Source organism: Pongo pygmaeus, chromosome 7 (assembly GCF_028885625.2).
Source record: "Pongo pygmaeus isolate AG05252 chromosome 7, NHGRI_mPonPyg2-v2.0_pri, whole genome shotgun sequence".
Classification (NCBI taxonomy): Eukaryota; Metazoa; Chordata; class Mammalia; order Primates; family Hominidae; genus Pongo; species Pongo pygmaeus.
In genome coordinates this window covers 98646370-98671350 of record NC_072380.2, presented here as the reverse complement: position 1 = coordinate 98671350, position 24981 = coordinate 98646370, and the positions used below count along the sequence as shown (strand labels likewise).

General features: G+C 36.1%; 1 protein-coding gene across 7 annotated transcripts in view; it reads right to left on the bottom strand.

Annotated features, from left to right (window-relative positions):
• Positions 1–24981, bottom strand: part of WWP1 (WW domain containing E3 ubiquitin protein ligase 1) — a 126522-nt gene that overhangs the window by 65311 nt on the left and 36230 nt on the right. For 3 of the 7 annotated variants that reach the window (XM_054499852.2, XM_054499851.2, XM_054499857.2), the window contains 5 exons: positions 19947–20085; positions 19175–19299; positions 3896–4033; positions 3737–3803; positions 192–376 (listed from right to left, as the gene is read on the bottom strand). In XM_054499852.2, the coding sequence (XP_054355827.2) occupies positions 192–376; positions 3737–3803; positions 3896–4033; positions 19175–19299; positions 19947–20085 (654 nt within the window). The remainder of the gene's footprint in view (positions 1–191; positions 377–3736; positions 3804–3895; positions 4034–19174; positions 19300–19946; positions 20086–24981) is intronic. The other 4 variants (XM_054499856.2, XM_063668946.1, XM_054499855.2 and 1 more) reach the window with 2 other exon arrangements.

Here is a 24981-nt window from a genome sequence, read left to right as displayed (position 1 = left end):
GGAATTGCTTGAACCCGAGAGGCAGAGGATGCAGTGAGCCGAGATCACACCACTGCACTCCAGCCTGGGCAACAGAGTGAGACTCCGTCTCAAAAAAAAGACTGCACAAAAAGGGAAGTGTAGGCATGGATGGATACATAAACTTCATTTACTTTTCCTTTAAACAAGGTGTCATAAATAGCCTTGCTTACCAGTGTCATCGGCAGGCTCAGATGCGAGTGGTTTTGGAGCTGGTGTATTTTTGGGTCTGGCAGCAACCTGAGACGGAGATGAAGGTGTGTTGTCTCCATTAACTACATACGAGCAGCATGAGTTTTGGACTAGAGTGCTTGTAGGTACATGATTATCTATTCCATTCGTGCCTTCAACAGTCAACCTTGAAAAAAAAATGCCTTATTTCAATCATTTAAGTATAATTCAACAACATTTCATGAGACTTTTCATAAGAATTATTTACTAAGTTCTCGTTTCTTTTTTGTTATTTTTTAAAAATTTTTTAGATTCTATTTCCAAACAATTGAGTTCTTATGTTTCAAGTAAAATGATAGGTAAATAGAGTAATGAACAAAGATATGACATGTTTTATATTAAAGTTTTAATTACTTTTCTGTTCTAAGTGTATCCATTCTGCAGATAAAAAAATACTGAGATATACAAACATACTAAGTCAAAATAAATACGGTCTCCCACAATAATATTCAAATTGTACATTTTAAATATTTAAGCCTAATATTAATCTATTTTAAAAGCTCTGAAAGTAGTTTCAAAAAGTTCATGAAATTACATGAATCATAAAAATAAAAATCAAGTACAAACTACTGTAAACTTTTTTTTTTTTTTTTTAAGAGACAGGATCTCACTCTGTCACCAGGCTGGAGTGCAGTGGCTCACTGCAGCCTCAACCTCTTAGGCTCAAGTAATCCTCCTGCCTCAGCCTCTTGATCAGCTAGGATCACAGACATGTATCACAGTGCCCAGCTAATTTTTTAAATTTTTGTAGAGACTGGATCTCCCTTTGTTGCCCAGGCTGGTCTCGAATTCCTGGCCTCAAGCGATCCTCCCATCTTGACCCCCAGAGTGCTGGGATTATAGGTGTGAGCCATTGTACCTGGCCTGAAACTATTATAACTTTATTAAATCTTGAAAAATAAGTGAAAAACAGTCTTCAAATACTGGTTACAAATTAGCATATACTAGGCACTAAAATTATGACTACAGGATGATCAAAAAAAGCTAAATATTATACCCCAGAACTATAAAAATATATAGTATATACATCAGCAAATAAATTACAACAAAATCAAACATTTTAAGTCTTATTGGCAGTGGAAGGAGCTGGGCGATTTGGTGAGACACAGTGTTTAAAAAAAAAAAAAAAAAATTTAAAACAGTTGGAAATTATCATGTAAGTGACCAGGAGAGCTTTTCCAAATACACAGGTCATCCCATATCTGCTCTCCACAGAGCAGCCTGAGCATTGTTTTAAAAATATAAACCAGATCATCATGTCACTCTCCTGGTTAGCCAACAAATCTTTTGAAAATCAGTCACACTTTTATCCCATCTTCTCTCTAACCTATTTCTCTCCAAGCTCATCCGTGCTCACTTTGCAGCAGATATCGATTTTACTGAATATCAAAAACATACTGAACAGTCTTCAAATGTTTATTACAAATTATTATATGCCAGGTGGTAAAATTATAATAACTATGAAATTATCAGAAATATAATCTAGAGAATAAATATTATTCTCTAGAGTTAGAAGGATTTCTAGAACACAACTGTAAACAAACTTGGGGTCTCTGAAGTTGCTATTTCCTCTGCCTAGAACATTCTTCCCTCAGAACTCTGCACAGATGGTTCAATTGTGGCTTATTAATCTTAGTTCAAATCATACTTCCTCAGAGATGATTCCTTGGCATCTCTTTTAAAAATAGGCTCCTTTCCATTCCTGTCATCTTGTCCTGTTTAAATGACTTCATAGTGCTTATTGCTATGTCTAATTAGCATATTTATATCTTCTGTTGTTTACTATCTTTATTTATTTACTTTTCCCCCCAAGACGAAGTCTTGCTCTGTCGCCCAGAGCTGTAGTGCAATGGTGCGATCTCAGCTCACTGCAACCTCCGCCTCCCGGGTTCAAGCAATTCTCCTGCTTCAGACTCCTGAGTAGCTGGGATTACAGGTGCGCACCACCATGCCTGGCTCATTTTTTTTTTTTGTATTTTTAGTAGAGATGCGGTTTCACCATGTTGGCCAGGCTGGTCTGGAACTCCTGACCTCGTGATCTGCCCGCCTCGGCCTCCCAAAGTACTGGGATTACAGGAATGAGCCACCACGCCCCCAGTCTACTATCCACCTTTATCCCATCAGAATGTAAATTTCATGGGATCAGGGCTGGTATTCTTAATACTTGGACTAATGTCTGACATCAAACAGGCATTCAGTAAGTATCTGTTGAATGAACATTAATGAATCCCACCCTCCTTTCCCTTGTTGCCTATATATTAGGAACAAGATGTGTTTAGGAAGTTTGGGCAGGTAAAGACTGAAATGACTGTGATTTGTATACCCCTCCCCAGCCAACTAGCAAGAATCAGTGATTCAGAAGCCTAGGCAAAAGAACCCATCTGAATTTCTCCTGGTACTGTAGAACTAATCTTTCATTCAAAGCATCTTACTATGCAATCAACATTTGGTAGTAATTCAAGCTCCTCTACCAATCTAAATTCTTTTTTTATTATATGGACATTAAATATATGTACTTAAGGCAAATATACATTCAGAAGGCATACTTTTCTGTTCAAGTGGTCTAATGAGAATCACTTAAGGGCAAGTTAGAAGAAATGATACTAATAACTATAGATTAATAAAGGTCACACTTTTGTCATATACCAGCATGCTTTTTCAAAGGTAATGAGACCATTTTACAACAATATATTTTTATATTTTCAGGTGTTAATTCCACTTTATTTGATCTATTATATACTTTTATTCCAATTTAAATTACTTCAAACAAAAAACCTCTATTAATTGTCATGAACTGTGAATGCCAGGGAGTTTCTGAAATGGTAGAATGATGTCTGAGGGAAGGCCACAATCTGTGAAGCATTTATCTTCTCATGATTTACAGGATAATGCCAATCCAGAGAGCAGTATACCTATTTATCCATAGTATCTGACTGTACTCATAAAATATGTCTAAATACAGATTTTAAAAAGCCATTTTCAATAAAAAGAAATAAAGCACTGTATATGCTACAACATAAATGAAACTTGAAACATGCTAAGAAAAAGAAGTCAGTCACAAAAGGTCACATATTATATAAACCCACTTATATAAAATGGCCAGAATAGACAATCCACAGACACAGAAAAAGTAGATTCATGGGTGCAGGGAAAAATGGAGAGTGACTACTCATGTATACATGGTTTCTCTTCAAGGTAGAATGTTCTGAAATCAGACAGTAGAGAAGGTAACATAACTCTGTTAATATATTAAGAACTACTAAAATGTATACTTTTAAAAAGTGAATTTCATGATATATGTATGATATCTCAATAAAGCTGTAATTTTTTAAAAAGCTACTTTCACAAGAATTAACCAAATGACATGTTTAGACATAAGCTTCTAAATTCTGTGGCAAATTCTAAACTAAGGTAAAATATAAAACTTCTTATTCAGGAAATATGTTCCACATCATGTCGCCACCCATATTCAAATAAAATATTCTACCTGGCAGTCGTCCTTGCTGAAGGCTCTCCATTTTCATGTAAGGCGTCACCATTTTGCTGTATTTCTACTGAACAACAAGAAAGAAAGAAACTAGGTTTTTATATACTTCTTGCTCATTCTTTTTCCGTTAAATTTTACAAACATATAAAGTTAGCTTACTGGTTGGAGATGAGCTGCAGTTTGTTATATTTTCTTGCTCAATCACCAATCCATCAAGCACAACTGTCAATTCACCAGTTTGTGCTATGCCATTCTTGTTTTCCAAGGAAAGTTTTAATTGTTCTTTCACTCTTTCCACTAGAAAGAAGAATATTCTAATTTAAAAGCTTTTGCCACATATAAAAATGCTTCAGAAATCAAAACTACATTTCAAGAATCACTCTAATTCAGTACTTGACATCTGGAAGGAATTCTTTGCATGCCTTTGACAACTAGTTAAGTAATTCCTCTTTCCCCCCTCAATCCCACACTTTCAATATCACCTTTAATTGCTTCTGTGCATATTATAAATTTTGGAGAACATATAAACACATTTAAATAATAAGTGTAGCAATTGTCTAAACTTGCTTTTCAGCTCAAGGTACCACAGATGACTCTTGTGGTTGAGGCAAAATTTCTGCACAAGAGTCAGATTAAGTTTGGTTTCAAATTCCAGTTCTGCTACTTACTGGCTGTGTATTGAGTAACTTATTCAAACATCTTTAAGCCTTGGTTTCTTAATTACAAAATGGAGACAATGGACTTCAAACTAAAGGGACAGTGTTGAGGAACAAATGCAAAACCATACAGACAGCCCTAGCACCACTTCTGAGGCACAGTTTATAAGTGCTCGATAAATGCTACATATTGTGACAATCGTTTATCATCATTTTTATATAAGGACAAATACTTCCTTCCCATTATTAGAACATCTAGTTCTTATTTAAACTCAAGGTCATTTTGCTTCAACTTCTATGTTAGACTATATATTTAGACTATGTATTAAACGATATATTAGACTTCTATATATTAGACTATATACTAATAGTTATCAGTGAGGGCTTAGAGAAATGGAGAGATGAAGGTAAAAGGATACACAGCTTCAGTTAGAAGGAATTTTTGTTTCTTTGAGATATTGCACAAAGTGATGTACATAGTAAATAATGTGTTGTACATTTCAAAATTGCTAAGAGTAAATTCTAAATGTTCTCATCACAAAAAAATAGGTATTTGAGGTGATAGATATGTTAATAAGTTTGGTTTAATGATTCCGCATTGTATTAATTGACCATAACATCACTCCGTACCCCATAAATATATACAACTACAATTTGTCAATTTATAATTTAAAAATAAAAACTAAAAGAGAAAGTTATCAGTGATCACTTTATTATTCAAACTGAGGCCAAATAATTCCATCTGATCTTCAGTGGCTTTCTGCAGTTTTTGCATTCATGGAACATTTCACGTTTTTGATGAAGTCCTTAACTTTGATCTTTCCTATATTTAACAAATTTGGGCAGGGAGGGGAGGTTCTCCATTTACCAAATGTCCAGCATAAATATGTTCACAAGTTATCTATGTACAGAAAAGACAAGACAAAAATCTAGAACTACTAATCACTGGACAGAAATTTCTTTGTGGCCAGGCCTGGTGGCTCACACCTGTAACCCCAGCACTTTGGGAGGCCGACACAGGAGGATCACTTGAGCTTAGGAGTTTGAGACCAGCAACACGGTGAGATCTAGTCTCTATAAAACATTTAAAAATTAAGGCCAGGCACGGTGGCTTATGCCTCTAATCCCAGCATTTTGGGAGGTGAGGTAGGCGGATCACTTGAGCCCAGGAGTTCAAGACCAACCTGGCCAACACAGCAAGACCCTGTCTCTATTTTTTTAAAAAAATTAAAAATTAGCCAGGTGCAGTGGCATGTGCCTGTATTCCCAGCTACTCAGGAGGCTGAGATGAGAAGATCCTGTAAGCCCAGGAGTTTGAGGCTGCAGCAAGTGATGATTGCACTATTGTACTCTAGTGGGAGTAATAGAGCAAGACCCTGTCTCAAAAAAGAAAGAAGGAAAGAAAAAGAAGTTCTTTGCAAAAAAAAAGAGAAAATGTTTAAATCATGTAATAAAAGAAGACCTTATAGAATTACCCCAACCATTTGTAGCACCATAGACCTCATTTCCACTTTACATCAAAAACAAACAAATAAACAAACAAACAAAAAACAATTAAACAACTAGAAAAACTAAAGGAAATACGAAAGCACACACACAAAAAAACTACAAAAGCAGCCAGGCGCAGTGGCTTACGCCTGTAATCCCAGCATTTTGGGAGGCCAAGGCGGGCGGATAACAAGGTCTGGAGATCAAGACCATTCTGGCCAACATGGTGAAACCCCGTCTCTATTAAAAATACAAAAAAATTAGCTGGGCGTGGTGGCAGGCGCCTGTAGTCCCAGATACTTAGGAGGCTGAGGCAGGAGAATTGCTTGAATCTGGGAGGCGGAGGTTGCAGTGAGCTGAGATTGTGCCACTGTACTCCAGCCTGGGTGACAGAGCAAGACTCCATCTCAAAAAAAAAAAAAGAAAACTACAAAAGCACGAATTTCAGCTTTCTCTAATAATCAATATCTGAAGAAAACTATATTGACTGACATTCAATTTCATTCTTGTCATCTCTCACGATTTCAAGTGTCTGGAATTTGGTGATTTGGCTTCTCCCTAAAATATATAGCTGTTTGAATAGATTCCTAAAGAAGAGCCTTTTAAAATCTCTTTAGTGTGTGTTTCTTGGTAAATTCTTTCATTTTTGTTTATCTGTAAATGTCTGCATTCTCATCCTCAAAAGACAGACTTGTTGGGCATACAATTTTATACTGGTAATGATCTCAACTCTTTGGAGATATTTTTCCACTATCTTCTCCTATTACTAATTCTGCAATTCTAATTCATAAATTTTTGCAAATACTCTGTTTTTCTCTACAGCTGCTTTTTAAATTTATTTGTCTTTGGTATTATGCATTTCACTATGATATGGGGAGGTAGACTAAAAAACAAAAACATTCTTTTAGTGGTAAGTGCATTGAAGGAAATGAGCAAAGCAGCAGTAAGGAGGTCTCCTTTAGGCTGGTCAGGGTTTAACCCTGACCTAGTCACCTAGCAACCTGGTCACCAGGCATGACTTTTCTCTTTGCTCTCTTGTTGGGGACAGTATGAATCTGTGGACTCATGTTTTTCATTAGTGTTCAAAAACTTGCAGCCATTCTCTCTTAAAATATCTCCTTAAAAATCTGGTCCATTATCTATTTTCATAAATAAAGTTTTATTTGAACACAGTCATGCTCATTCATTTACATATTTTCTATGGCTGCTTTCATGTTACAATGGCGAGTTAATTGGTGTAACAGAAACTATATGCGGCCTTTATGCTCAAATGTTTACAATCTGTCTCTTTATGGAAAACCTCTGCTTATGGTGGCTTGTTCCCTTATGTTTATTCTCTGACGTTAGCTTAAACTAATTTTAAGCTAATTTTTAACCAGTGGTTTGATGATACGTACTAATTTTACAGTGGTTTGATGGTACGCCCAAGAGTGTAGACTACAGGAGTTCAAGCTCAGCTCCCTTCTCTGGCTATTAGCCAAAAGCTCAGCGTCATTCAATCTGCTATTGGTATGGCAGACTATTCTAATTCTGTTTCATGAGGTTTTCTTTACCCCAACCCCCTCATCTCCTGGCTTTTTTTTTTTTTTTTTTAAGAACAGCCCTCTACCTTTTTGCAAAATCATCAATGCCACAAAGATTTGTTCAATCCAGGACCTAGGTATTCTGCAGTGGGAGGGTGTTTACAGTACATATTATTTCACAATTCTGAACATGGAAGATTGAGTTATAACATTTTGGATCATAAAACTGGAAGGACAATCACATAAATAATTCCCTTCTACATGTGTATGTATATGTGTGTGTCAGAGGGAAAAAGATATTATTCTGTCACAGTATAAACAAACCAACTCAGATGTATTTATCCATTCAATATTTGAGTGCCTATGGTGTGCCAGGCACTGTAGATGGGGAAGAAGCAGGACAAACCTTGACTAGCCCAAAGGAGACCTCCTTACCACTGCTTTGCTCATTTCCTTCAATGCACTTACCACTAAAAGAATGTTTTTGTTTTTTGGTTGACCTCCCCAAACGAAATGAAGTCTCTAGCAGAGCAGAGAGATCTTGTCCAACTAATTCAGTGATGTATCCTCAGCATCTGAGGGAAGGTAGGTGCTTAAAAAACATTTAAACTAAGTGATTAAGGTAGTCCTGTCCTAGGGGAACTTACTCTTGTAAGGCAGAAGCTGATTTTTTTGTACCTCCTAAACATTCTTCCTTAGCGTTAATACAGCAATTTGAGACAGAACAATTTGAGTCTCTGATGAGGTAGGTATATAGGTACCAAGGTAGAACTAGGTAATCTGTTCTATAAATCATGGATTTGTTGAAAACGTGTTTCACAGACTTCTATTTAGCTCAGAGCCACATTCTGAAGCCGTTTTTAAAAACTGCTCAAACAATGTATTATCTATTGCTGAGTAACAAATTATTCTGAAACTTACTGGCTAAAAATAACAATAATCACTCATTATTGCCGAGAACTCAAGAGAGGCACATACACATCTGGCAAGTGGGTGCTGGCTGCTGAGAGGAGACCTCAGTGCCCCACCACAGGGCTTTGTGAGAGTCTTCTCAATGGTTGCTATTTCCCATGGTGAACACTCCAAGAGAACAAGGCAAAACCTGAAATGCCTATACGACTAAGTCTCAGAGTTTGTACACCATCACTTCTGCCATAATCTACTGGTCACACAGACAATCTCTGACGCAGTGTGGGAGGGGACTACAGAAGGGTGTTGGAACCCAGAAGGTATGAATGCTTGAAGGTCATTTAGAGGCTGGCCAACATACTCATAAGTATGAGAAAAACAGAATTTTTAGAAACAAAATGAACACATTAGGTTACATAGCTTGTAAGTGACAGTCTTAATAATAGCAAAGTTTTCTAAAATTCCTAAGTCTTTTCATTATATCATGCTATGAGTCAATGTTCAACAACTCACAAAGTTAAGCTCCTACTTCCTACCATGTAACAAAAAATTTCAGAATTTATTTACTTATTTATTTATAATAAATCTGTAATCCCAGCACTTTGGGAGGCTGAGGTGGGTGGATCACTTGAGGCCAGGAGTTCAAGATCAGCCTAGCCAACACAGAGAAACCCTGCCTCTACTAAAAATGCAAAAATTAGCCAGGCATGGTGGCGCGTGCCTGCAGTCCCAGCTACTCACACAGTTAAGTAGCTAGGGTTATCCCTAAGAGCCTTGAGGGGAGGCTGAGGCAAGGAGAATCGCTTGAACCCAGCAGGCGGAGGTTGCAGTGAGCCGAGTTCATGCCACTGCACTCCAGCCTGGGAGACAGAGTGAGACCCTGTCTCAAAAAAAAAAATACAAATTAAAAAATAAAAAGGCTAATGATTAACTGAGAGAAAAAAATAAGAGCTCTTATGAATTAGTGAGAAAAAAACTAAACAAACCAATAAAAAAAGTACAAAGAGCATGAGACAATCATAAATGATGAAGTATGAATGACTAATAAACATCTGACCTTATTAATAATCAAAGAAATGCTTTGATAATAAAACTTCTCATCTTTTTTATCTATTAATGTGGCAAATATTTACAAATGGGCGCTGTCATATGCTACGTTTGTGTATATAAATTAGTAGAACTTTTCAGGAAGGCAGCTGAACTTCCAGAAAACTTTTCATTCCCTTTTACCTCCCAGTAATTTCAATACAAAAAAATTTTTGAAAGAATAAAGAGGCACTTACTTCATTGAATGTGAAAATACTGTTTATTCAAAGCTTTGACCTCAAAATATCTGAGTTTGTGTTGATAGTAAGTGAATTTATAAAACAAAATTTGTCTTAGTAAACTAAACAAATAACTAAATAAGCAAATTCACTCAGTTAATAAGGCTAAAGAGAATTATAAAATAAAATCAAATTTGACTATCCTCTGTCCAGTACCACAAATGATACATTTCTCTACTGTATTTCCCCACCATTCAATATAAAGAGAGAATTATTCATTATAAATCATTTTGGACATAATTTATTTTGAAATGAACTTAATGGATTTCAAAATGCTTTCCTTGACAAAAACTAAGTTCTTGGTTCTATTAACACCATAAGAAATAAACAAAAAGCCTCAGTCTAATTATCAGTATTTCAATGGCAGCCATCTCACTCCTCTGGAATATTTAAAGTGGTTCTCTCAGCCTCAAAATTGAAACACAAAGTGAAGTTCTGAATATACTCTAATGTGTATGTTAGCTATACTATACCTATAGTTTTCACCTATGGGTATAGTGACAAAGATTCTCTCTTTAATCAAACTCTAGTCAGGGTCCTCAGGACCTTCTTGACTAGGCCTCAATCTTGGCCTAGAAAACTGCAAACTCAGCACAAATGATTTCATCCACAACTCCCAGCACCACTACCACCATTGCACACACACACTAAAAGACTTGAGCAAGCACCACCATAGTTTCTAACAGTTCAAGGCTCTTAGGGATAACCCTAACTCCCCTTAAAGCACCTGCCTGAGAAAACTTAAGGCTGCCAAAAGAATTTACTGTCTGTTGTAACCAACACCTGATGGTAGGCCCCCGACTACTCTTTCTTAGAGCATTTACTAAAAAGGGTTTACAATGGTAAATCCTTCCTCTGTCTCCTATAACATGTGAGTGTCTTTCTCAAGGGCCTGAAAGACATTCCTTTAAAATGCAATCATTGGGAAGGATAGGGCTTTTGTCTCCCTGTCTCTGTGGGAGGACAGAATCCTGACTTCGTTACTTGCCAGCTACCAAACACAAGGGCCTAATTGCATTTATACTGACCAAGCTTTTGTAATTTTTCATTTTCCTGGCTCTACTAAGCCTCCATTGAACCCCCACCCCCACTCCTTCATTCTCCTTTTAAAAGACCCAGTAACCTCTATACAAATCAAAGTTGAGCTCAATTCATGCTGGAATCTCTTCCTTATTGCAAAAACATATTACTGATTAAAGTATGTTCTGACTACTCTAAACAGTGTCCAGCTTTGTTTATCTGTGACAATAGAGGGATTTTTTTTTCCTATGTAGTTTAAGAAATAGTGAGGCTGACTGAGTGAAACATACCTCAGACATCAGTATCTCACACTGGCGACATAAAGGAAAGAAAGCTAAAAATACCACACATCTCTGCAGAGCCAAATAAATAATTTCCGTAGTTTGGAATGTTGTTCAAGTGACCTGAACACAGAACTGAAGGTTAACTGAGGCACAAATGATGGCTTAAATCCACAAACATTCTGAGACAATGTATTAGAGGATTAAAGGAGCAAAAGCTTTGGGAATAAACCAACTGGGCTTATACAAAACAGAAGAAGGTTAAGGAGCGAAAGCTCACTAGGGCTTAAATGTGAAGAAGTGGAACAATCTCCCTAATAAGCTGCAGTTAGTTGGATTCTGGGGAAAACAATACAAATAATTTATGTTAGGTGAGTCTGTGGTTTTATTTAAGGTTATAAATGGCTGTAATAACACATACCGTCAAGGATGAAGAAATTAAAAAAAACTTCAAAAATAGAAAATACACCTATTCAAATAAATCACTCCCCCACCATTACCCCAAATATATCAGAAAAGACAGACGAAAAACCATGAAATATATGAGAAAACGATAGGGAGCCTTGAACAAAGGAAGAAATTAGCCTCATAAATCTGAAAAGGAACAAATGATCTCAACAACTGCAAAATCTATTTTGATATGGTAGACTGTTGGGTTCCTACTATGGTAGAATGGGGGAGTGGTCAGAAACCACATATTCTTTTATGTTTTGTATGTTTCTTCCTAAAACTCAATAAATGTTTATTTAATGAAGAAAAGTCCCAGATCTAAGAAAGTAAGAAATACAATTAATTTTAAGGGTTTCTAACTTTAAGCAAGTTATCAAAGCATATCAGAGGTAACAAATGCAACTTCTTGGAAGATGGGAAGCTTTGAACCAAACATATCAAAACAACAAAGTCATCTTTATTTCAAAAAGTCATAAATAAGAAAAGAGAAGCCTACTGGCTGTTAGCAAATGGGAATATAAAATTAAAAAGCAACTCAGGTCTGATTTAAAAGACTGCAGAAGTCAAAATAATAGATGCTTATGTTCTACGAAAAACTTTTAAAATCCTAGGCAAATAAAGTAAGAATTATTGGCTAATATAATCTACCAAGATGGTTAAATAAATTAAGAACTATTATAAAAGAAATGATTTTGTGAAAACTAAAAATACAACGGAAAACATGAAAATTTCAAAGCAACATTGTAAGCAATAAAGAAATGAATGACTAACAGTATCAACCAAAACCAGAACACAGACCAAACAGATGACACAGTGAAATACCTAGGGGGAAAAAAAGGCAATATGATTAGATTATATCAATAAGTGTGCCAGGGGAAATACAAAAGACAAATGGCAGCAAATCTTAATGAAGGAGAAAACAAACACCAATTTCAAACTAACAATGAAGAAAATACTCAAGGAGCTTCCAGAATTGATCCTTACAAAAAAGACAACCTAGCCAAGCGTAGTGGCCTCAGAAGACTGTGGTGGGAGGATCGCTTGAGTCCAGGAGTTGGAGGCTACTGTACACTAGGATAGCACCTGTGAACAGCCACTGGCCTGGGCAACATTCAAAAAAGAAAAAAGGAAAAAAAAAGACAACCTGATACCCAGTGATAAAATTAAAACTCTACCTAAGAGAAGTATAAAAGTAAGTAGGAAGGAAAGGAAAGCTGTTTAAAAAAAAAAAGGCAGACATAAATTCTGATTTTGCAATTCAAACACAAAAGAGTCTGATACTGCACTGACCAATACAGTAGCCAGTGGCCACTTATGGCTATTTAAATGTAAATTTAATTAAAATAAAACCAAGTTTAAAATTAAATGCTTTAGTTCTACAAGCCACGTTTCAAATGCTCAACTGCCATACATGACTAAAGGCTACCATATTGGATAGCAGAGATACAGAATATAACCATCACTGCAGAAGTTCTGTTGGACAGCAGCCCTTACTGAATGGTGCTTAAATGAAGCTAACTTTTCATTATGAAGATGGAAGAAAATTATATAAAAATATAAAACACCAGCTGGGTTGCGATGGGTCATGCCTATAATCCCAGCACTTTCAGAGGCTGAGGCAGGCAGATCACTTGAGGTCAGGAGTTCGAGATCAGCCTGGCCAACATGGTGAAATGCCATGTCTACCAAAAAATACAAAAATGAGCCGCACGTGGTGGTGCATGCTAGCACATGTCTGTAATCCCAGTTACTCAGGAGGCTGAGGTGGGAGAATTGCTTGAAGCTAGGAGGCAAAGGCTGCAGTGAGCCGAGACTGCACCCCTGCACTCCAGCCCGGGTGACAGAGTGAGACTCTGTCTCAAGGAAAAAAATAATAATAATAAATAAATAAATAAATAAATACACATATATGAATGTGTCAGTAAAATTCAATGGCACTGGGATTACAAAAGAATATATTTTAAAAGATTAGAAATCAAGATTATGGTCAAGACAAGTGGTAATACAAAGTAGAATCTGTGTTATTATTCACAGGCTATTTTGGCACTCCCTTCTACCTTTTTCACAAGATTCTTGGTATTTTATCCTTTAAGTGGTTCTAATATAAATATCTTTCCAATAAAAGATAAATGCCTAATACACAGGACCACGGCTAATGGAAGAATGTGAAAATAAGGGTCATTTAAGATATATACGGCAACCAATAAAAATAACTTAGGTTAAGAAAAAGTTGGAGCACCTCTGCTTCAGTCTGATGGCATCCCACAAAATTTGTATGTTGAAACTTAATCACTACTATGATAGTATTAAAAATTAGGGTCTTTAGGAAGGGATTAAATCACGAGGGTACAGTCCTCATGGATGGAATTAGGGCCTTTATAAAAGGACTTGAATGAGTGGGTGTGCCCTTTTCTGTCCCTTTTGCCATGTGAGGACAGTGTTCAACCCCTTCAGAGGATGCAACAACAAGGTGCCATCTTGGAAACAGGAACTGGATCCTCTCCAAACTTGAACCTGCTGGCATCTTGATCTTGGACTTCCAAATCCTAGAACTGTGATGAATGTATTTATGTTCTCCATAAATTACCTAGTCTCAGGTATTTTGTTACAGCAGAACAAATGCAGTAAGACAGTATCTACAGAAAAAATTGAATCCCTATAACTGAATGATACTCAAAAGTTTCTTCAGTTATAGTCATTACAATTAGTTTATATTTTCATTTGTGGAATTATTAATTATACCTCCACTCCATTCCAAAAAGAATTTTGGGCAAGTTTAAGTACATTTATGTTGAAAGGTAAGGATAGTTAAGTAAAAGTTACATTCTAATAGCACTTAGACAAAAATAATTGAGTATACCACAGGGCCTGCATCATTGTCAAGACACCCCCCACCCCCACCCACACACACAAAAGAAGAACGAGGAGGAAAGGAAGGGAGAGAACAGCCTGCTATATGAATGGAACATAAAATGATAAAATGTACTCAGGCTAGGGTACAGCAGCTGTACACAGGCACAATGATAGTTCACTGCAGCCTTGAACTCTGGGCCTCAAGAGATCCTCTTGCCTCAGCCTTCTTAGTAGCTACCTTAGATATAATTTTTATGCACTCTCCATAATAATTCCACCTATGTTAAAGAATGAAATATAAAAACACACTAAACAAATGTATACTTATTGAAAATACCAAGGACATGATTAGTGATAAGTTGCTTTCAGTACAGGAGACCCAGCAAAGCATACTCAGAAGATAATGAGAAGACTAGCTGAACACAACAGTCAGGGTATGAAGATGTAAGCAGGAAATTAGACAAACTGAACTAAGACTCGGTAAGGCACTGAAATCAGGAGTTGAACTTGATCTTATAGAAAAGTGATTTTCAAACTGGTTTCAGGAGCAGGGTACCACCAGAAATTAACTCAGGAACTGCTGTGGATAACAAGGGTAAGGACATGTGAGCATGTGCATGGCTGTGTTGTTCAATACTGCTTTATGTTTTACATACAGTAAAATTTTTATATAGAATAAGATTCCATGGTAAGTTTTACTTGAATAAGCGAGTTTCTCTGTTAACATTTTTAAAAAATCTTTGGCTGTGGACTTTGGGAAGCACTGAAAAAAACACAAGTGAATAAGACAGTGTCTACTTTCAAGTTGCTCATTAATTCCATTTTGTTTGTGGTCTACAATTGTTATAAATGTTACCTCAGATTCCTACAATAACTTTCCCACTATCACCAAACCATGACCTTTCATCCTTTAAAATTACCCTTGAGAGCCCCCATATACTTCTGGTAACAGTCACCTGCTCCATATTGTAATCTGCCTTCAAGGACTTTTATCCTTTCTGCCATTCATTCACACCATAAACTTTTTTTAAAAAAATGTCTTGCCAGAAATCATACTGGAAGTTTTCATGCATGCTAGATCCCGGGTTCTTCCTGAAGAGCTAGATTGTCTTTTGCTGTTCTCTTCTTTCACTGCCTCAACACCTAAAAACTCAGCCTACTTTCTTTCCTCTCAGGAGATCCCTCTTTCACTTCATCCCTTAAAAATCTATCCTCTGCAAATAGATGAGGAACACAGACACACTGCAGAACATCCCTCCATTGGAGCCTTATACACAAATATACACAATTCTATTCAAGGTGCTGACTATCAAACATTTTCTATATAGAGCACACCTCAGAAACATAGTATCTCTATCAATAACCTTGCCCCTCAAGTCAGAGTTTAAGGATAGGAACAAAAAATGTTTTTAGTACTGAATATTTTTCTTCATCACTAGGATGTCATGTTTTTCTTGGGTTACCTATTTTGTTCTTAGCAGCTGTTTACTTTTTTTTTTTTTTTTTTTGAGACAATGTCTTACTCTGTCACTCAGACTTGAATGCAGTGGTATAATCTTGGCTCACTGCAACCCCCACCTCCCAGGCTCAAGCGATCCTCCCACCTCAGCCTCCCAAGTAGTTGGGACTACAGGCACACGCCTGGCTAATTTTTTGTATCTTTGATAAAGCCTGGCTAATTTTTTGTATCTTTGGTAGAGATGGGGTTTCACCATGTTGCCCAGGCTGGTATCAAACTCCTGAGCTCAGGTGATTCACCTGCCTCAGCCTCCCACAGTGCCAGGATTACAGGTGTGAGCCACCACCCCTAGCCTGTTTACTTCTTTTTAAAGGTAAATATACAATAACCCCAAAATTTAAGTAGAGCTCATTCAACTGATAGCCAACTAAAACTCAGAGTCCAAGTGCTATAAAACTCAAGAGTCCAAGTGCTAAACCAAGAGACTAAATCAAAGGCAACCAAGAATGCTATCATTTATAAAAGTATTTTTAAATTGCTTCAAGGCTATCTTGAACCTTATTAATTTTATATTACTTCTAATCAAAATTAGGCAGCTAAGAATCAGAAAACTTATGTTTTAATCACAACCCGGAAATTAACGTGTATACTCTTGACCAACTCACTTAAATTAAAATCTAATTTTAATTACTTTAAATTATTTTACTCATTTGTCTATAAAATGAATGACTAAAACTAATACCCATAAATGTCTTCTATTGTAAAAGGATTATGATACTATCATGAGATTTAATTCTCCAAATAAATTTATTTACCTTTTGTTTGGGGCTGAATTGTGTCCCCCACCAAATTTGTATGTTAAAGTTTTACTCCCCAGTACCTCAAATTGTGATGTTTTTGGAGACTCGATTTTTGAAGAGGTAACTAAGTTGAAATAATGTCATTGGGGTAGACCCTAATCCAATGACTGGTGTCCTGATAAGAGGAAATCTGGACACAGACACATATACAGAGGGAAGACCACGTGAAGATACAGGGAAAAGATGTCCATCTACAAGCCAAGAAGAGAGGCCTCACAATAAACCAACCCCACTGACACCTTAATCACAGACTTCCAGCCTCCGGATATGTGAGAAAATCAATTTCCATTAAGACACCCAGTCTGTGGTATTTTGTTATGGCAGCCCTTGCAAACTAATTTACCGACTTTTTAGGTTTGCAGGATGCTACTAAAATTTCTGAAGCCATCTACTCACTGTATGAGTGTTTATTAAATTTTATTTTTCCTGAGCATATCCATATCCTACTCAATTAAATCATAGAGATAATTTTTATACATTTATTTAGTTATTTTTTGAGAGGGAGTCTCGCTCTGTAGCCCAGGCTTGGAGTGCAGTGGTGCAATCTCAGTTCACTGCAACCTCCGTCTCCCAGTTCAAGCAATTCTCCTGCCTCAGCCTCCTGAGTAGCTGGGATTACAGGCACGTGCCACCACACTCAGCTAATTTTTGTATTTTTGGTAGAGACAGGGTTTCACCATGTTGGCCAGGCTGGTCTCAAACTCTTGACCTCAGGTGATCCACCTGCCTCAGCCTCCCAAATGGTGGGATTACAGGTGTGAGCCACTGCACACAGCCAAGGTAATTTTTAGTTTATACAATTTGTGAGGCTTCATTTTGAAGTGTATTGACATTACAACCTTCCTAGAAGATCATTTGGCAGATAAGTGGATAGTTATCTTTATATGGAGGTTCAGTAGAGTTTAACATAACAAAATTGAAAACAATCTAGATGTCCAACAATGGGAATATGGTTAAATAATAATAATAATCCAGGCAAGGTACTGTATACTTATAAAATCTATTACTTATTTCTGTATCAAGATGAATTACATGACTCATTGAGAAAAAAAAAAGCCATGGCATAGCAGAGAATCAAACTTACAATGCTTTAAGAAAAAAAAAATGTTTTAAGCCAAATACATAAAAATTATTATGGTTTATACTAACTACTAATTACTAGTTCTAATTATTATAATCCATAATCATATTATATTTTCTTAACTCATAACTCATTTATTTCCAAAAACTAGATCAAAACAGATCGTTAAGTTACATGTGGATTTGCGGAAAGAACTTTTTTAAAGATAACTTGCTATTTTCATCATCAGCATTTCATCCCTTACTTCATTCAGCAAACCTACTTTTAGGAATTAATAAGAAAATCTCTAAGGAAATAAGAAGAGCAAAAATATTTACAGATTTGAGCAAGGGCCTATTTTTAGTGAACTGTTACAAGCTACTTAAGTGTCAGACAATGGGAAACTAAATAAATTGTGGTGTGAGAAATCATTACATGGTACTTAAAAATCATAAACTAGAACCCTGGTTTTTTGTGGGTTTGAGATGGAGTCTCACCCTGTCGCCCAGGCTGGGAGTGCAGTGGTGCAATCTCGGCTCACTGCAACCGCCACCTCCCGGGTTCAAGCGATTCTCCTGCCTCAGCCTCCCAAGTAGCTGGGATAACAGGTGCATGCCACCACATTCAGCTAATTTTTGTACTTTTAGTAGAGGTGAGGTTTCGCCATGTTGGTCAGACTGGTCTTTGAACTTCTGATCTCAAGTGATCTGCCCACCCTGGCCTCCCAAAGTACTGGGATTACAGGCATGAGCCACCGTCCCCAGCCAGAACCCTGGTTTTTAATATTCAGAGGATCACACATTTTGAGAATCTGATAAATGCTATGAACCCTCTCCCCAGAATTACACATATATGTACATACCCCCATATTTTTGCATATGATAGGAGGTTTACAAATAAATTAAAGTCTAGACTACCTTAAAATCCTAGTCTAGAAAACTATCATGGAAACTTAATATTTATGGTATATTGTTAAATTTCTAGAAAGCAGAGGATAAACTAGTAGATGCAAAGAAAAGAAATATGTGTTTGTGTCTATGAAAAACAAAAGGACAGTGACCAAATTATTAAGATTGGTTATCCTTGGATAGTAAAATTATAGAAAATTTTTATATTACTCTATAATTTTCTATCTTCTTCATGTTTTTTACAATAAACTAATTATATAATAATAAAAGAAAAACTTAAGAGTTACAATTTATTTTACCTAAATAAAATTGTTATTAGTCAAGTGACAAAACAGAGTAGGGTCATGTAATGATAATTTTCTCAAGTTTTAAAGAATATAATAATAAGCAAATAATAAATGACTGATAGTCACTGATAATAGGGTACTTGTGGATGACCGAGATCACCTTGTAAATCTGCAGAATGCAGAAAGGTCATGCTAAATATTTCCTATTTCATAAAATGCCACAAAGTTAATCAATCACAAGCAATAACTGAAGTTCTTTATGAATACAACACTATGTTTTTGCCCCTTAGGCTTCGGGATATGTTCAAAGTGTCTAAAATAAACTTATAAGGAAATAAAGGTCAGAACAAAAAACTTACATTTTCTATTGTGTATCAACAGAGCTTGTTTCAAATCTATCGTTGCTTTTCCTAATAAAGCATCTGCTTTTAAAGTGTGATGGCTCCAAACTCGAAATTCCAATGTAGTCTGTGGCGTAACATTTCTGGAAGGGTAAAATTATAACAAAAATACAGGAGTAGATGTCGTCATTCTATTAATAACTAACAATTCCTATTAAACCATTTATTTCAGTAATGTTTTAAAGACCGTGAATTTCATTTATTTGAGAAGAAATATTGTATGAAACAGGAAACTACTTGAATCATAAATAAAAATATTTTACTTTCAAATACATTAGGACTTTAATAACTAGATGAGGATTTTTGGAATCAGCAAGCCAAAACACCAACACAAGAGTCTTACTGAGACTTCATAGTAATGCTGTTTCTATTTGAACAAATGTCTAAAGACTTACATAATACTTTTACTATACACAAATTTATGCCATTATTATTTTGAAATGCCAAAATTCAGAATGACTAATTTGCAGTATTATTTATTTCTGTACCAAAACAGTCAGAGAAAATGTCTATATGGAAATAATTTGGTTTATAAAGCAAAAGCAAGCATTATTATGCATCCTCTCCTTAAAATAAAAATTTAACCAAAAATTTCTCCATACTTTAAATTGCTGATCCACACTTTAAAAAAATAACTCATTACTTTGAAGTCATTTTACAAAACAAAAAACATATTCCAAGAAACACACTTTCTTATGAAGATTTTCCATCCTTTATACAATGTACTTACACAGTTAGCTGTTCATCCCATTTTGGATTAGAAGAACTACTGGATTTTGCTGTTTTCCTAATTTCTCCATCTACAACTACTTCTGTATATATTGCTGTTCCGAACCAGTTCTTTTTTCTTTTAAGTTTGGCACTAGAAACTAACAGACAAATAATTCACTAGTGAGTATGTGTTGCCAAAAAGTAGTACTGCACACTAATCAATCAATAAGAATGGAATTGTGCTTCTTGTGCAACTAGAACTCTTCTCGTTGGCAGAATGAAGAAACAATACAAAAGGGCTATTGATAATGCCTGAGAGCCATTTGAATGTTTCTGTAACAGTTTTATCAAGCTATCATTCACATACCATATAATTCACCCACTTAAACTGTACAATTCAATGGTTTCACTATATTCAGAGTGGCACAACCATCACCACAATCAATTTTAAAACAGTTTTGTTACCATAAAAATAAACTCCATACCATTAAGCAGTCACCCACTTCTTTCTCCTCCCAATCAACCCTCTCCCCACCCTCATCCCTAGGCAGCCACTAACCTACTCTCTGTCTCTTTACATTTGCCTATTCTGGACATTTCATATAGATGGAATCATATAATGTGAGGTTTTTTGTGACTGGCTTCTTTCATGCAGCATTACATTTTTGAGGTTCATCCATATTGTAACATGCACCAGCACTCCACTCCTTTTCTTGCCAAATAACATTCTATTATATGGGTATATGACACTTTATCTATTAACTGATAAATATATGAACTGCTTCCACTTTGTGGCTATTGTGCATAAAGCTGTTATGAACATTAGAGTGCAGGCTTTTGTGTGGACGTATGTTTTCATTTCTCTTGGGCATATACTTTGGAGTAGAACTCCTGGTTCATGTGATAACCCTCTGTTGAGTAACTGCCAGGCTATTTTCCAAAGTGGCTGCACCATTTTATATTCCTACCAACAATATACACTGATTTCTCCACATTCTCACCAACAACTGCATTAAAGATCAAGGGAAAAGTGTCTTCAGATTCAACATGCCCATTAACATCCTTGCCAGGTACTATTAACTTGTCTGTCTGAAATTACATAACTGTGGCATTTAAAAAAAAATGCTTTAATGTTTTATCTGGAAAGTTAGCTTCGAAAAGAAGAAAAGTAGTATTTGCATTTTCAAATAAAAGCTTTAAAATCAAAATGTCATTATAAAAGTTAATCATAACCGCCTTCTAGAAAGTGAATTTTAAATCTAGCATACCTGAGATATGAAGAAATCAGGAACTATCTACTTTCTGGGCAAAATACTGATGACCAGGCAGTAAGAACAACTTATCAAGATCACCTCTATAATCGATTACCTATGAACACCCTAGGTCAGAGATGAGGAAGGGAAAAGCCTCTTTCAAGTCATACACACCGGATGTTAAGGATGTAAAAACAACCAAAGCTATGTAAGCTTCCATTCTATTGTGAGAGAATAATAATCTAAATAGTCACACAAATAAATCACTGAAATACAATGTGACAAATGCAAGATTCAAAGTAAATACTATATTTAAGTACTGGCAACAGAGCAATTAAAGAGTGTTCAATGTTATGTCTGAACTGCTACTACCAGGGTCTTAGCAAAACTCATTTCCATCCTTCATCGTTGCAAACTGCTCTAAGTTCAGTGCCACTGGACTAATATAGAAGGCCCAGACTTGCTCTCTCCCAAGAAACTCCCCAAGATTCTTTGAATAAAAGTGCTCATATATTTCCTCAGTATATGTAAGTCTTATCCATATAGCAGAAGACTGGAAGAAGGAAAAGTCAGTATATGATGGTGTTAAAAGCAGAGGGATAGACACATCTGGGTTCATTTTTCAACTGTGCCACTTACTAAAAGCCTGACCATAGTACGTCGATTAATTTATCCATCCCTTACTTGAAAAATTAGAAGAACAGCAGTACCTGATTCTTAGGATTGGTGAGTGAAGGCATGCAAGGCACTATCACCATCAATGAATGTCTGGCATCCAACAATGGTAGCTGTTACTCTATTATTACTGACTATATAGTATTAACTCTTCTCTGAGTTCATTGCAGATTCATCCAAAATATGTCCACTGAATACCCTTACTTGGCAAAATACTCAACAATACTAGAGGGTAAGGTAAGAAAAGAGATTTTTAAAAGATAATAATCTTCAATCTCATGAGGAATTTATAAATATGCTAGCAAAATGTACATATAAATACTGTGATTTTAAATAACTAGAAGACAACCTTATTAATTCAAAAAGTTGTTCTAGTTAGTAGAATATATAGATTTTTTTCCCATTTAATGAGTTTCCTTTGGTGTTATACACAGAATGTCCTCCACTCTAAGGTTATATAAGTATTTTTAAACTATCAGAAAATGAGTCACATGTGGGAGGGTAGGGAGAGTTAACTCAAAAATCCCACTCACAGGAAGGGGAACATCACACTCCGGGGACTGTTGTGGGGTGGGGGGAGGGGGAGGGATAGCATTAGGATATATACCTAATGCTAAATGACGAGTTAATGGGTGCAGCACACCAACATGGCACATGTATACATATGTAACAAACCTGCACATTGTGCACGTGTACCCTAAAACTTAAATAAATACATAAAAAGAAAATCAACATCCAAAAAAAAAATCCCACTCACAATAACGTCTCTTCAAAAAATCTAGTAATAAACTTAAGAAATATGTAAGAGTCACATGAAGAGAACTATAAAACTTTACCAATGGAAACAAAGGCTTAAAAAAAGATATGATATATTCCTAGATTTGAAAAGTGTAACATCGAAATATTTCAATTAGCTCCAATTTAATACATTATTTTAAAATAAAAACACCAACTGATTGGTTTTGAGTGTTTTTGGTGGGGGCAGAGGAAAAGGAAGGGAGACTTAAATATTCAAATAAAAGCCAAAGAAAATTCAAGAACAGTAAATGTGTATTTTAAAATGCAAAGTAATAAAAGGAAATTTCTCAAAATATTTTTTTTAAAAGTACCATAAAGTGAAAATAATTAAAATGGTTTGACAGTGATGTAAAACAGAAGTAAAGAGAACAAGCAAGATACTAATGCATAACAGTGGCATTTCAAATCAATGGGAAGACAGATGAGACCATAAATTTTGAAACATTTGAAAAGAATGAAGTCTATAATTCACACCACTCATACAAAAATAAGTGGTATATGATTTGACATTTTACTTTAAAAAGTGAAATTAATGCTTTAGAAGACGCAATAGATAAAAAAATTTAGAAACGTGAATACAACAGCTTTTTTTTCTGTTCTTCAATCTCATCCTTTTTATATATCTTGCATACTTTATGCTTCTGACTCTTTCCTGTTGAAAGTCTAAAATCTAAAATATCGAAGATAATACATTTCTGTATGCTACTATCCTTGAGTACCTGATATATTACAGTATATTACCATATGACAATAGGTAGTATTCTGTTTGATTTTTTCCATCAGTTTTTCCACGTTCCATGATCAATGCTCTTATTCTTATATGTTGCTGCCAATCAGATAAGGGTTAAGAACAGAAATGAGGATAAGAGTAAATATGCTAAAAATAAAAAAAAATTTGGCTTAGGGCAGAGAACCTCGGTTTACAGACAATAAACAGCCAGACTGCAGTATTAGAGGGGCCTTAATCTGGGTACTTACTGTTTTTAAAAAGAAAAGAAAAGCCTGGGCGTGGTGGCTCACACCTGTAATCCCAGCATTCTGGGAGGCCAAGGCAGGCGTATCACCTGTGGTCAGGAGTTCGAGACCAGCCTGGCCAACACGGTGAAACCCCGTCTCTACTGAAAATACAAAAAAAAAAAATTAGACGGGAATGCTGGCATGCACCTGTAATCTCAGCTACTTGGGAGGCTGATGCAGGACAATCACTTGAACCCAGGAAGGGGAGGTTGCAGTGAGCCAAGATCACGCCACTGCACTCCAGCCTGGGCAACAGAGCAAGACTCCATTTCAAAAAAAAGAAAAATCAATACAGAGGTCTTTGTAATCTAATAAAAGGAGCAATAACTTGGAGTCCTAAGACGTCAGTTGGTTTCTCATTATTAACCCAAGGCACTTAATCCCTCTGATTCTCAGTGTCCTCACTGACAAATCAGGAGTAGTAATCTTTATTGCAGAAGTTATTGTGAGATCAGTAAGACTGGGAATTTTAAGGTGACTTTTATTTTAAAAATTATATCAACAAAACGGAAGACAAAGACAAGCAGAAAAGAAGGCACTAAAATCTGGTGCCATTTAGCACAGGTCCATGATCATTCTTTCCCAAGAGGATCACTGTATTTCAAAGGAGAGCAGCAACTGATGCTCAAAATGATAAATACTGTCATGGCATTGTTTTGGCTACTTAGACTGCCTTGGTCCACATCTATTTTCCAATTGGTTCTCCAGATTTGAGTCACCTGATAGTCTTTCAGTATGTTCTTTTTCACCTCAAATTAGCCAGATCAGGTTATTCTTTTTCTTTTCTTTTTCTTTTTCTTTTCTTTTTTTTTTTTTTTTGAGACAGAGCCTCACTTTATCCCCCAGGCTGGAATGCAGTGACGCCATCTCGGCTCACTGCAACCTCCACCTCCAGTGTTCAAGTGATTCTCATGCGTAAGCCTCCCAAGTAGCTGGGATTACAGGCATGTGCCACTATGCCCGGCTAATTTTTGTATTTTTAGTAGAGATGGGGTTTCACCATGTTGGCCAGGCTGGTCACAAACTCCTGGCCTCATGTGATCCACCTGCCTCAGCCTCCCAAAGTGCTGGGATTACAGGCATGAGCCACCGTGCCCGGCCTAGGTTTTTCTTACTTTAACTAAGAACTCTTATACATAGGTCAAGATCATTTGAAAGTTACACCTCAGGTGTACTGTCCATTGGTCCTATGCAAGTTACAATAAACTGAAAATGAGGTGAAAATAGGCCTCTAAGCTTCTTATACAGAGCAAAAGTAGAAGGAATTATGTAAGTGGTTCTTCAGTGGAGTACCTATCAGCTTCATCAGGA